Source organism: Lutra lutra, chromosome 2 (assembly GCF_902655055.1).
Source record: "Lutra lutra chromosome 2, mLutLut1.2, whole genome shotgun sequence".
In the NCBI taxonomy this organism is placed as follows: Eukaryota; Metazoa; Chordata; class Mammalia; order Carnivora; family Mustelidae; genus Lutra; species Lutra lutra.
This window is the reverse complement of record NC_062279.1, coordinates 64,204,911-64,218,462: the sequence shown is the minus strand read 5'-3', so window position 1 is coordinate 64,218,462 and position 13,552 is coordinate 64,204,911. Positions and strand designations below refer to the sequence as shown.

General features: G+C 39.5%; 1 protein-coding gene across 3 annotated transcripts in view; it reads right to left on the bottom strand.

Annotated features, from left to right (window-relative positions):
• ARHGAP10 (Rho GTPase activating protein 10) overlaps window positions 1–13,552 on the bottom strand; it is a 317,730-nt gene that overhangs the window by 181,786 nt on the left and 122,392 nt on the right. For all 3 annotated transcript variants that reach the window (XM_047717603.1, XM_047717602.1, XM_047717604.1), the window contains 2 exons: window positions 11,588–11,692; window positions 1,593–1,722 (listed from right to left, as the gene is read on the bottom strand). In XM_047717603.1, the coding sequence (XP_047573559.1) occupies window positions 1,593–1,722; window positions 11,588–11,692 (235 nt within the window). The remainder of the gene's footprint in view (window positions 1–1,592; window positions 1,723–11,587; window positions 11,693–13,552) is intronic.

Here is a 13,552-nt window from a genome sequence, read left to right as displayed (position 1 = left end):
TACCAACATTTTTCCATTCATTAAGCCACTGTCCTTTCCTGACTCCCATCTGACCCAAGCATATAGGCTTTTTCACAGCTGTCCATACTCTAGGTAATATCCTAGATATCGTGACAAGGACTGACAATTCCAGCATTCAGAACCTGTGATCTAGGGGATATTCTCTCCATTTTCTCAACGGTGCTTCCATTTTCTCAATGGCAAATGAAGTAATAATAGTAATGGAGTAACAATAGTACTGTGCACTTCATAGGGTTTTTTTTAATGGATTAAATGAGACAAGGTGTATAAAAAGTTTAGCAAGGTATCTGGCATGCAGTTAATAAGAGTAGATGTTGCCCCTAATGTTTTCATTCTGTTCTTCCAACTAGACTCAGCCCACTTCCTCTCAAAGACAGTAAGTTGAACAACAGTTATGAATCTAAAAATTAAAGTTTCCTATAATTTTCATCGGGGCATATAATACAAAAATTCTATCCTTCTTATGTCTCCAACCTACACATTAATTTAGTTATTTCAAATTCAAAACAAACTGAGATTAAAAAGCTAAAGCATCAGAAAGATTTCAAGTTCTACTCGCCACGCAACTCCTCTTCATGAGACATGAAGATTGTGGTAAGCCCAGACTGAATAAGGACAAATGGAAAAAGAACCACTCTGCCGGCCACATATGCATTAACTTCACTTGGAAGCACAGCTATCCCATAGCTCTTCCCTGAGCACGCTCTCCTATTCCAGTGGTCGGTTGGAAAGTCTTGTAAATCAGCCACACTACTGAAAACTGAAGGGCGCTGGGCTACAGTCAGGTGTGGGAAGGCAGGAAAACAGCAAATACAGAAACATTTTTGCATTTTCCTCCCTTCTACTAAACAGTACTTGGGTTCTACAGTTAATGAAGTAAAGTTTAAGAGCTGAACAGCTAAAGTTAAAATAAGACCAAACTATCAAAAAGTTTGTAAGAATTTTTAGGTGCCTTAATTTTCAAAGTAAGGACACTTTATGCACCGCATATCCACTGAGAGCAACAATACTAAAAGTTCCGTGAGATAAGTTAGAGTGCCATGTAGGACTATTTTTTATAGCCATCTGCAATCACCCGGATAATTTTAGCAAGAACAAATGACCTCAGATCAGTGTGTAAAGAACCGATGTAAAGGAATAGGAGGGATATGTCCCTGTTGACTTGAGCATGGAGAAGGAGGGCTGGGGGACGGTGTGCATATGTATATGAATGTGCATATGTGTGTGCGCAGGTGAGAAGGACGGTGAGGGATGAAGGGAAGGGAGGAAAAATACCTCCCCTCGCTTTCAGCCTTACACCAAGTTCTGGCATCCTTATAAGCAAGTTTTAGCCAAGTGTGATACAGAATTCCGGGGTGCATCTGGAAAGTGGGGTGCTCCTTGAGTTCCTAATTTCACTGTCCTCTCCCTAGAGCAAGAATGTGTTTTCCCTCGCAATACAAAATACACCTTCTAAGACGAGAGGGGGCAAAGGAGCTAGTAGGAATAACTGTACCAAAAAAGAATAATTACAGTAAGAGTTCTAAAATAATTTTTCATTAGTCATTTATCACTGCTGGAGGTCCTCTTACTTTTTTCCTGTACATACAAGTAGCCTTCTGCCGTGAACTGACTTGCTCTTTTATGGTCCTTGGGATTCTGTCTTATTTTGTTCATAAGCTCTTCCACTTCTGACCTTGTTCCTTCAAAACGATTCCGTGTCTGAAATAGATTAAAAAAAAAAAAAAAACATGTTTTTTAAGTTTTAAGTTCTCATATGACCTTTGCCATGTACATTTTTAAGTCTCTGGATAACTATAATTAAATTGGTAGGATTTTTCTATAAAATTCTTGAAATATACCCATCCTTTCCAGTGTGTCTCTTTGTTAAGATTACTGTTAAAAGAAAAAAAATTAGTGGTAGAATAGCTAATAGAGGAGTCTAAGGTAACTGAAGGTTCTTTACTCTTGAAGCTTTTGAACACCAAGAATGCTTGTGTTATTCAACATAAGAATTCATAGCTCCACATCCCACAATATTACTAAGTCTTTGATTTTTTTAAAAAGTAGGTCATAAAAGATCTGAGAAGTCTTTCCTTTGCACAATCAATCTGACTCACTAGTATTATACCAGCAGTATTAGGTACTCAGAACCTAAAAAAGTTAATTCTTCTCTGCCAACTGATAAATATGAGGTCATTTTTTGCAGGTCATGGTAGTTGCACTTGAAATGACATTTCTCAGATAAAGGAGAGCGGGGGAAGGAATCTCATGTACAAATAATGTCTTTGATATCTGGAGAGACAAATCACATTTCTGAAACCCAGGAGACTTGGAATGTTAATATCTCTGTCACACGGACACACTGGAAACGTACATGCAAGGTGAAGTGACGAAATTACCAAGGCAAACATGATGAGTCAGCACCACCAAGTTTCTGGACATTTCTTTTATCCACACTCTAAAATAACTGTATTAACATCAAAAAACTGCTGATGTGAAATTGTGGAGAAGTGGAGATAAAAAAAAATTTTTTTATTGAAATCCCTCCCCTCTCCTCCCTACAATGAAAGAGGTTACCAAGGGTCCTAGAACAGAAATATGGTAGAATGGTACACATTTTTTTTAGGGGAATGGGAGTCTGATAAATGTGGATTGCAAAGGGGAAAACTTATCTGCAGAAGCTTACTTTAAACACAAGCTGAGAGTAAGGAAAAAATATATATATGTACTAGAACAAAATGCAGGATTGCAAGGAGGTGGGACTCATCTATTACCGGCTGGTCCCCTCCTTCACTTCCTATTTCTCATGCCTCCAGGATTTCTTGTCCCCATTTTAATACCAACTATACCCTGATTTAATTTATTTGCCTCGTTTGTCACTTCACTTAGATTTCTCTCAACCCTCACTTCTTCCTGGATGCGTGTCTGTGTGTGTATAATATTTATACATATAAAGACTTTAGAGATATTGCAGGTTTGGTTCCAGGCCACTGCAATAAAGTGAATATTGTGATTAAGCAAGTCAAATGAGTTTTGGAGTCTTCTAGTGTATATAAAAGTTATGTTTACACTGTACTGTAGTCTATTAAGTGCACAATAGAATTGTCTTAAAAATGTACATATCTTACGTATAAAATACTATTTGCTTAAAAAAAAAAACAACTAACCATCATCTGAGCTTTCAGTCATAATCATTTTGCTGGTGGAGGATCTTGCTTTAATATTGACAGCTGCTGACTGACCGGGGTGGTGGCTGCTGAAGGCTGGGGTGGCTGGGGCAATTTTTTCTTTTTTAAGATTTTTTATTTATTTATTTGACAGAGAGAGATCACAAGTAGGCAGAGATCTAGGCAGAGAGGAGGAAGCAGGCTCCGTGCTGAGCAGAGAGCCCGATGTGGGGCTCGATCACAGGACCCCGAGATCATGACCTGAGCCAAAGGCAGAGGCTTAACCCACTGAGCCACCCAGGTGCCCCTGGGGCAATGTTTTGAAATAAGACAACAATGATATTTGGTAGCATTTTGCCCATGATAGAACTTCTTCCCAAACTGGACTCAACCCTCTCAAACCCTGCTGCTATTTTATGAATCAAATTTACGGAGTGTTCTATCTTCTTTGTTGTCATTTTAACCAACCTTCACAGCATCTTCACCAGCAGTAGCTTCCAATCTCAGGAAGCCGTTTTCTTTGCTCATGCATAAAAAGCAACTCATCTGTTCTAGATTTATCATGAGATTGTAGCAATTCAGTCCCTTCTTCAGGCTCCACTTCTAATTCTGGTTCTCTTGCTGTTCCCACCCCATCTGCAGTTACTGCCTCCACTGAAGCCTTGAACCCCTCAAAGTCATCCTTGGGAGTTGGAATCAGCTTCGTCCAATCTCCTGCTTATGTTGATATTTTGACCTCTTCCCGTGAATCACAAATGTTCTTCGTGGCATCTAGCTCTCAACAGTGGGCTTAGAATAGTCAGTAAAGCACGCCGCTAACAGATGGGCTGTCATCCAGACCTCGTTGTTCATGCCAGTCACAGAGACAGGTGGAGCAGATTTGGTCTAATGTTCAAGGGCTCTACGATTTTCAAGATGAGCACCGGCTTCAACTTAAAGTCATCAGCTATATTAGCCTCTAACAAGAGAGTCAGCCCATCCCTTGAAGCTTTGAAGCCAAACTTTATCGACATTGAAATCTGCTGTGTAGCAAGGCCACCTTCGTGAATTTTCTTAGCTGGAGCTTCTGGATCGAGCTGCTTGCGGCATCTTCTCCATCAGCCCACGCCCCTTCGCCTCACACTCTTCCATTAGGAAGACAGCTTCTTCCTTAAAACCTCATGACCCAACCTCTGCCAGCTTCCAGCTTTTATTCTGCAGCTTCCTCACCTCTCTGAGCCTTCACGGAACTGAAGAGAATTAGGGCCTTGCTCTGGATTAGGCTTTGGCTTAAGGGAATGTTGTGGCTCGTTTGATCTTCTCTCCAGACCGCTCCAACTCTCTCCATATCAGCAATAAGAGTGCTTTGCCTTCTTAGCATCCGTGTGTTCACGGGGTAGCATCTTTAATTTCCTTCAAGAATTTCTCCTTTGCACTCACAACTTGGCTAACCGTTTGGGGCAAAAGGCCTAGGTTTCAGCCTATCTGAGTTTTTGACATGTCTATCTCACTAAGCTTTCTTCTAGCTTTTGATTTAATGTATGACTCTTCCTTTCACTTGAACACTTAAAGGCCAGTGCCAATATAGGGTTATTCACCGGCCGAATCTCAATATTGTTGTGTCTCAGAGAACAGGGAAGCCTGAGCAGAGGGAGAAAGATGGGGGTGGGTGTGGGACGGCTGGTCAGTGGAGTAGTCAGAACACACACAACATTCATTGATTATGTTCACTATTGTATGCGGGCACAGTCTGTGGCACCCCAAAACAATTATGATAGTAACATCAAAGATCATGGATCATGATCACAAATGTAACAATAATGAAAAAGCCTGAATTATCATGAGAATTACCAAAATGTGAGACAGAGACACAAGGTAAGCAACTCCTACTGTAAAAATAACACAACATTGTGTGGCACAGATTGCTGTAGACCTTCAATTTGTAAAAAACAAAAACAAACAAAAAAAACACAGGATCTTTGAAGCTTAAAAAAGCAGAGCACAACGGAGTGAGGCACGCCTGTACATACACACAGATACAGATACGTGCATGCTGTGTTGTGTACAGATGCCAGCACGCACACGCGCACACACACACACGCACACACCTGCACGCACATAGACATTCCTGTTAATCTCATGAGTTGCACCCAATAGTTTCATTACTTATAGTAATGCTCAAATTGTTCTGGGATTGGACCAGCAGGGGCCCCTTCTAGCTGAATGTTGAATCTTTTGAGACGCTCCCTTAATTGAGTAATCCCTTACTTTCTGGTCCCAAAAGGAGTCTGATACTTTTTCTGTCCTGGTCCTAGAAGCAACGATTTTTTTCCCCCTAGAAGCCCTTGTTCCTTTTAGTGGAGTACAGTATTTAGAAACCAAAATCTGGTCACAGTGTGTCACAGTTAAAGGGGTGTCACTACTTCTGTGTGTTCTTGGCAGACAGAAAAACTACACAGATGTATATATATGTACACAAAGAGAGGTGGGATTTTCCTTTACATACATACATTTCTATGTGTTGCTATACTAAAAAACTCACATGTTCACACCAACAAGTATAACCCCAATCCAATACTCCAGTTTCTTTCTAGCCTATCCCTTCCCAATTTGGAAGATTTGCTTATTTATTTGAGAGAGAAAGAGAGAGAGAGAGAGCACGTGCATGAGCATACACCGGCAGGGGGAGGGGCCGAGGGAGAGGAAGACAGAAAATCTCAAGGTGAATGAAGCAGACTCCCTGCTCACCCTGAGATCATGGCCTGAGCCAAAATCAAGAGTCGGTAGCCTAACTAAACCACCCAGGCACCCCTCCCTTCCTGATTTGATACATTTCTTTTCAGAGAGTGAGGACTCTAGCTCCCATTATTCTCGATCTATTTACTTACTTGTTCAATTAACACATCTGCTCAATATAAGCAATCTCCCAACACTCCAGCCGCCCCTTCTGCAGGCTGCCTCTATACCCTCCCCACCCCCCACCATCCCCACTTTCCCTGCTGCAGACCCCGCCATGGAGTACCACCTGCCTTACTGTCTGACTTTCTCAGATGCATAGGACTCTGCACTGGGGAGGGAGGAGAATGATTTTACCATTTTAGGTAAATTATGAATAAGAGTGAAAATTGCATTTTTTTAAATAAAGATTTTATTTATTTATTTGAGAGAGAGAGCATGAGGTGGGGAGGGTCAGAGGAGGAGGCAGACTCTCCGTGGAGCAGGGAGCCCGGCAGGACTCCATCCCAGGACCCTGGGACCATGACCTCACCCAAAGGCAGACATTTAAGCAACCTGAGCCACCAGGTATCCCTACATTTTTAAAATTTGAATATAATAATAGAATGGCTAGAAACTCACAATCTCTAATTCTAAGTTCCAGGTAAATATTATCATCAAATAATAATAATGTTAGACTGGAAACAGTACAGTGAGTGACCAGCAGAGTGTTTACACTGTGGCTGGCACAACTGAAAATACTTTTTGGTGCTTTAAATCTTCAAAATAACCTCTAAGATAGTCTGTGCTATCCGTTGTCAATAAAAAGGAAAAGGAAAAGGAAAAGGAAATTCCTTTCCTAGCATGCTTTCCTAAATAAATTTCCAAATAAACCAGTCTTAAATTAAGCCTTATAAATTAAATATATTATTACATCACCTCTTCAGGAGGAAGAGGATTCAATTTGGGGACCAGGCCGGAATTCAGACACATCTGAGTATGTCTAGAAACCTGGTGGGTCAGGCTTAACATAGTTGACTCCCATAGTAAGAGAAAAAGGAAGACACGAGAGAGGAGGAGCTTTTCACAGTGTTATATCCAGAAATAAAGCTTTCAAGGCAGAGGGAAAAGGCTGATTCCAAGCACAGATAGCCATTTTAAGTTTTCCCATCCTGACCCTATGACCTCATTCAGAGAGGAAAGGAAGGCAAAGTATAATTAAAAATACAAAAAAAAGGAGGGTTCCTTGGTGGCTCAGTGGTTAAGGATCTGCCTTTGGCTCAGATCATGATCCCAGGGTCCTGGGATCGAGCCCTGCAGTGGGCTCCCTGCTCAGCAAGAAAGAAATTTGGGGGGTGCCTGGGTGGCTCAGTGGGTTAAAGCCTCTGCCTTTGGCTCAGGTCATGATCCCAGGATCCTGGGATCGAGCCCCACATCGGGCTCTCTGCTCGGCAGGGAGCCTGCTTCCTCCTCTCTCTCTGCCTGTCTCTCTGCCTACTTGTGATCTCTGTCTGTCAAATAAATAAAATCTTTAAAAAAAAATACAAAAAAGGTTTCATGAAACAGCTGTAAAACATGAGGGTGGGTTCCATGCAGCCCTGCTTTAGTAACCTTGCAAAATAACATAACGGAAAAGAGGTAAGGCCCTACACACACACACACCCTCACTGTAATCCCCATATTCCCCTCAAATGCCCCCACGCAGAGGGAGGTGGCAGAAAAAGGAACAGCAGGCAACAGACCCCAGGTGAAAAGGTAATAGATCTAAATCCCATATAAGACACCTTCCATGGGGATGAGGGAAACACAGTTTAGAACTGGTAAGAGGTGAAGGTGAACGGAGATTCACCCGTGGGGCCTAAATCTTAGTTTCTACAATCGAAGGGACTCTTGAGTCACCCACAAGTTGCTGAGGTCTGGGCAAGCAGAAGGCGGTATCAATACATTCCCCAGCTCCTATGTTAACGGGCCCCAGACATGCTTTGAGAGACCCATTTATATACCAGCACAGAATCTGAAACCAACCACCATGGTCACTTGGAGGAGGTCCACCCAAGTTCCAATGCTGGACCTGACCCAAAAGCAGTAAGACAGCAGGAAGTTACTGTCCTCAGTGTCCTCATCTGTAAAACATGAATGACAAAATCTACATCATAGGACTTCTATGAAGACAAAATGTGCAAATTCCAAATAAAGCACATGGGTAATAGCTGGTCCACAGTAACAAAATAAATGTAGACGACAATACTACTACTATGACTATTACAATGTCACTGTAAAGTGACAGTTATTCCCTGTCAAAGGATAAAGGAAAATCTTCAATATCAGACTAACAGTTCATTGTTGTAAAGCTGATTGTAAGCGAAAGTATACTTTTAAAAATCTTTTCAGAATATAAAAACGAATCCACAACATTATAAAATAGAAAGAGAGAAGGAGCATAAACAGTCCTGCCTTTGGGGCAGAAAGAAAATGTTTAAAAGTGATTAAAAGTGACCATAAATCTATGCCTCAGAAATAAGCACTTTCATATTTTTACACAATCACTTCCAATCCCTTAAAAAAAAAAAGTAGTTTATTGTTTTAGTGTTCTACTTTTCTCACAACACTGTAACAAAAATATTTGGGCATATTCTTAAAATCTTAACTATTCTTAGGCTCTTCTGGGGATTCTTCATGAATTCTAAGATTTCTCAAATTATATTTCCTTCTAGGAAGAATTCTATTCTAGTTTCTCTTTCCCCACATTCCTCTGGGGATAAAGATAACAAAAGTTTAAATTTAGTTTTTTAAAATATACTTCAATTTTGATGCAACTTATATTTTTCTTGAAAATCTATTTTCTAAAAGCCATCTTGCTGTTTTGCTTTTCATGTTTTACTCTGGATTATGGAAAGTCGAAGAGGAATAAATTGCTTTCAAAAAAATAAAAGAGGTGTTACCATTTTTACAACAGAAAAGGTGAAACCAGATGGGGAAAACTAGGTTGTTTTCATTTTTAAGTAACTTTTACCTTTTTTTTCTGATTTTATAAAAGGATCTTGCTGTTTTTTACTACAAATACTTAAAAGTTGACCAAAATTATCCATAGCCTTAGAGCGTACAGATAGTTAATGTTAAGATTTTAATATTTGGGTATACTTCCTTAATAGATAAATATACACTGCATTAAAAAAAGACATATAACTGGGATTTTGTAATCTGTAGTTTTCTATCGCCAGCATTTTTCCTTTATTACACTAAAAGCTGGTATCATCAGGGAATGAGCAAAATGGCCAAGAAATGACCAAAGCACAGCAACTCTCGGGTACAGTGGGTGGGTACCACGGAAGGAGTGGCACACGTTTCAAAGGTGTTGGCGTTTCTGAAGGGAAAATAATGAACTAGGAACAAACAAACAGCAGAGACACCTGGACCATGTGTTCTCAGAACTGCAGGTGAGGTGGAAAGAGGAGGCTCTGGATGAAAGAGTTCTAGGAGCAGCATTAGACACAGAATAAAAGAGGTGAGTATTTAGAGAAGAGTTCTTAGGGCCATTTACTGATGAGGACCCTTGAGTTGCAGAGGATACAGAGAAATTTTCCAGCCAACCATTCTTTGCCCATTTCTCTATGGGAAATGACTGTTATCAAAGGTGTAAGTTAACTTCAGAATGTCGTAAGGATATTAACCAAGTTATTTTCCGAACCATTTTAAGGGATAGCTTATTTTTAGGTTTTGCTTCTAAAACTTCATGACCAAGCATTGCTCATTTACATTGAAATATTTAATCTCTCGAAATCATTCTGGTGTAAATAAGGTAACCATATCCTTTGTACTACACAGGCGTGTTACAGACTACGTCCATCCACAAGCAAGCTGTGCAGGGATAGTTTCATGGAAGCACCCGGGAGACACGATGTACCCCACCCCACACCCCAGACACGGAGGCAGAGCCAGCTTCGTGGACACATAGCCCGTGTAACAACACAGGACCTTGTGCTCAGAAAGTCATGTGCTTGGTTTAACACTCTGCTGCTACAGTCTTGAAATTCCTCATTTTTATATAAGGACCCTGCCTTCCCATTTTACACTGGCCCCACAAATTATGGAACCCATTCTGCCTGAAGGTTCTCATCCAGACCAGCCCTGCATTTGACAGATGACATCCAGACAGGAGAAGTAAATTTCCACAAGTTATACAGCCAGGTGGTAGAGGAAAAAAATCGAGAGTATAATTAATCTTCTAACCAACCATATAACATTCTTTTTACAAAACTGCATTCCATTCTCTGCAAAAGTACTCTGAAAAATCGCAGCAACATTAGACGATTCTACTACCTACAGAGACAATTTTAAAATTAGAACTAATCTGTACATACAGATACATTTTGACATTTTTTTAGAATTCTGTTCCACTATAGTCACTGATAGTGGGGGCTGTGAGTGGGGGTGGATATTCTTTTAGTTATTTAACCCAGCTCAACATCCAAATAATCTACAAATACAAAATGACACTTGAATTACCAAAAGAGAGAGAGAGAAAGAGACTGATCTACACTCCCAAATGTAGGGAACTAAACAAAAAACTTAGAACCAAAATCTACACAAAACCATTCTTCCTCAGTCTCTATGATGAGATCAAATTCAAAGTCAGGCACAGAGTCTCATCCTTCATATGTCTTTCAGAATAAGCTAGAATGTGCTTGTCCCAAAACTCGCTCACTTCTTTTTCTCTAATGAGGTCTAACATTATACTAAACATAACTTGAAAAGGATTTCAATGAGGACACTTCCAAAGTCAACTTAAGTGGTGAGAGGAAAAACATCCACCACCTTCTGATCAATATCATCTATGTTATACTATTTGATACCGCTCTCCTAAATCTCTTTATCCAAGACTTCTCTGAAAGCATATATTTTCCAGGAAAATCATATAGACCAACAGGAACCATGAACTCAATACATTAGTGAATATGCATAAACACAGGGAAGAAATTCCTCTTGAACCAGATGCCTACTTGGGATTAAAAATCAAGTAAGATACGCCAGGTAATAGAAATGAGGTCATAATAACTGAAATGACTTACATGTAAAGTGGAGTGTTCCTTTGTTTTCTACACAAAAGACTGAGAGTTATATAAGTAAGTTTACCCTTACAACTATCCCTACAGAAGGCAATATGGTGACAGTTAACACTGCTTTAGAACATATTTTTTAAAGTTATTAAGAGAGTAGACCCAAAAATTTCTCATCACAAGAAAAAAATTCCTCTGCAGCTCTATAAAGTGGTAAACATAAACTAAACTCATTGTGGTAATCATTTTGCAATAGGTATGTCACATCAATACACTGTACAACTGAAACATATACATGTATATGTATGTATATGAATTCATCTCAATAAAACTGGAAAAAAATAATAAAAATAAATTATGGGACTCCTGACTAAAAACATATACCTAATGACTTACCTGAAAGTTTGACAAGAAAAATACATTAAAACAAATCTTAAAAGAAATTCACTATCTTAAAAAAAAGAGCCACCAGGTGGCAGAATTCCTGAGCCTCACCTAATTGAAGAGCAGTTTGTTACACTGAGAACTGACCAGAAGGTGGCAACGTAGCCTCAGTTTCTCAACACCAACAGCTCAGCCTGGTCTTAACTTAAGGCTTTTCATATAGAAAAATGAGAATACACATCTCAAACATCCTCTTATACCAGAAGGCTTTCATTTCCTTACATTCTGAATGTTGATCTGTAGTTCCATCTTGTAGTGATTGAAGTCTTTGGCAAGTTCATGGCCCTGATGATAGAAAGTAAACATTCCCTGAAAAAATGACAGCATCTAAGACAAAGGGAAAAAAATTGACATTAGCACAAACAAAAAACTCAGGGTGGAGGGAAAAAAAGAATAGAAACAGTCATGTATTGCGCCCCCAATCGTCCCCCACATCCCACTATGATTCTACTGGAAGTAAGATAATTAAAAGAAGTCGCTGGAATTCAACTAAATCTAACTACATATTATTTATTAATTTGTCCTTTTACAAAATGAAAGGTTTGTGATTTTTCCTTAAAAATCAGAGCCATTAGATAGCTTTGAGAGTACAGTGTACTGGAAAAATGGAGTTCTATATCACCCATTTGTTCTTTCAGTCAAGAGAATCTCTACATTCATTAATAATTGAAATCTTATCACCATAGGTCAATATAATCTATAATGAAATTGAAATCACAGAAACAAAGAGCTAGAGGCTCTCTCCAGTGGTGTTCAGTGCAGTGAGACTTCTCTCTGGTGTCTATGGACCTTCAGCGACTGGGGCAGAGACGGGTAGAGACAGGGTGATCATTAAGCTCTGAGTTCTGACCTACCCTCACCTACCCCTCTTGATTAAAGGGTACCTGCTTCTGCCCAACATGTGAGTGAATTTAAAGTGAGAAAAAGTGATCTGGGGTCAGAATTAGGGAAATTCTGAAATTCAATTTCCTCATAATGTCGTGTTACACAAGTTACAAATCTGGGACTCTAATGTCAAGTGGCCAGCAGGGGTCAATCCACAACTTCAGCTCTGTTATGAGACCTTGAGCAAATTACTGAAACTTTCTGTACTTCTATTTCCTTATTTGCTTAGTGGGATCATAAAAAATATCTCCTTATGGAGTTAGTGTGTGGAATAAACACGTGAGCATGGTGAAGTATTAGAACAACGATTTGAACGATGATTGAGCACTGTAAATGCTCAATAAATGCAGGTCATCATTAGTATTTCACATAAAAGAAAGCTTTATGGAGATGAATTTCTCTGTTTAAAATAGGTTAATTCTAGCGGTGTGTGGGTGGCTCAGTCGCTTAAGTGTCAGCCTTCAGCTCAGGTCATGATTCCAGACTCCTGGGATTGAGTCCTGCATCTGGCTCCCTGTTTGGCGGGGAGCCTGCTTCTCCTTTCCCTCCCAGCTTCATGCTCTGTCTCCTATCTCTGTCGCTATCTCTGTTTCTCTTGATTAAATAAAATCTTAAATAAAGAAATAAAGTTAATTCTATTACGTAACTAGACCACTGCTTCTACGAATGCCAATTTTAAGTTTATCATTAATGGTTATTTTTTTTGCTTCTCAAAATCACACATGGAATGAATAATTGTATGGGATGTAAATTCTATCTCAGTAAAGCTTTTTTAAAAAATCATGGACAGGGGCGCCTGGGTGTCTCAGTGGGTTAAAGCCTCTGCCTTCGGCTCAGGTCATGATCCCAGGATCCTGGGATCAAGCCCCACATCGGGCTCTCTGCTCAGCAGGGAGCCTGCTTCCTCCTGTCTCTCTGCCTATTGTGATCTCTGTCAAATAAATTAAAAAGAAAAAAAAAAAACTTAAAAAAAAAGAAAAAGAAAAAAATCATAGGCAAAAGCACCTACATTAAAATTAATCTTGAGAATCATGAATTCCAGTGTTTCCTGGGTTGTTTTTTTTTCACTAAAACCCACAGTATGAATTACACTTTACATATATTCATGTGTCCATACACATTATATATATACACACACACATACACATATACACACACAAAAAAATATATATATATATAAAGAACTGAAGCTATTAGAACACATCCATATAAGCACAAACACAAATCACGTGTCTGTAAACAGGTCTATAGATTAGCCAGAGTAACTCATAAAATAGTTTCAAGTGTTCACCTGCTGGTTCT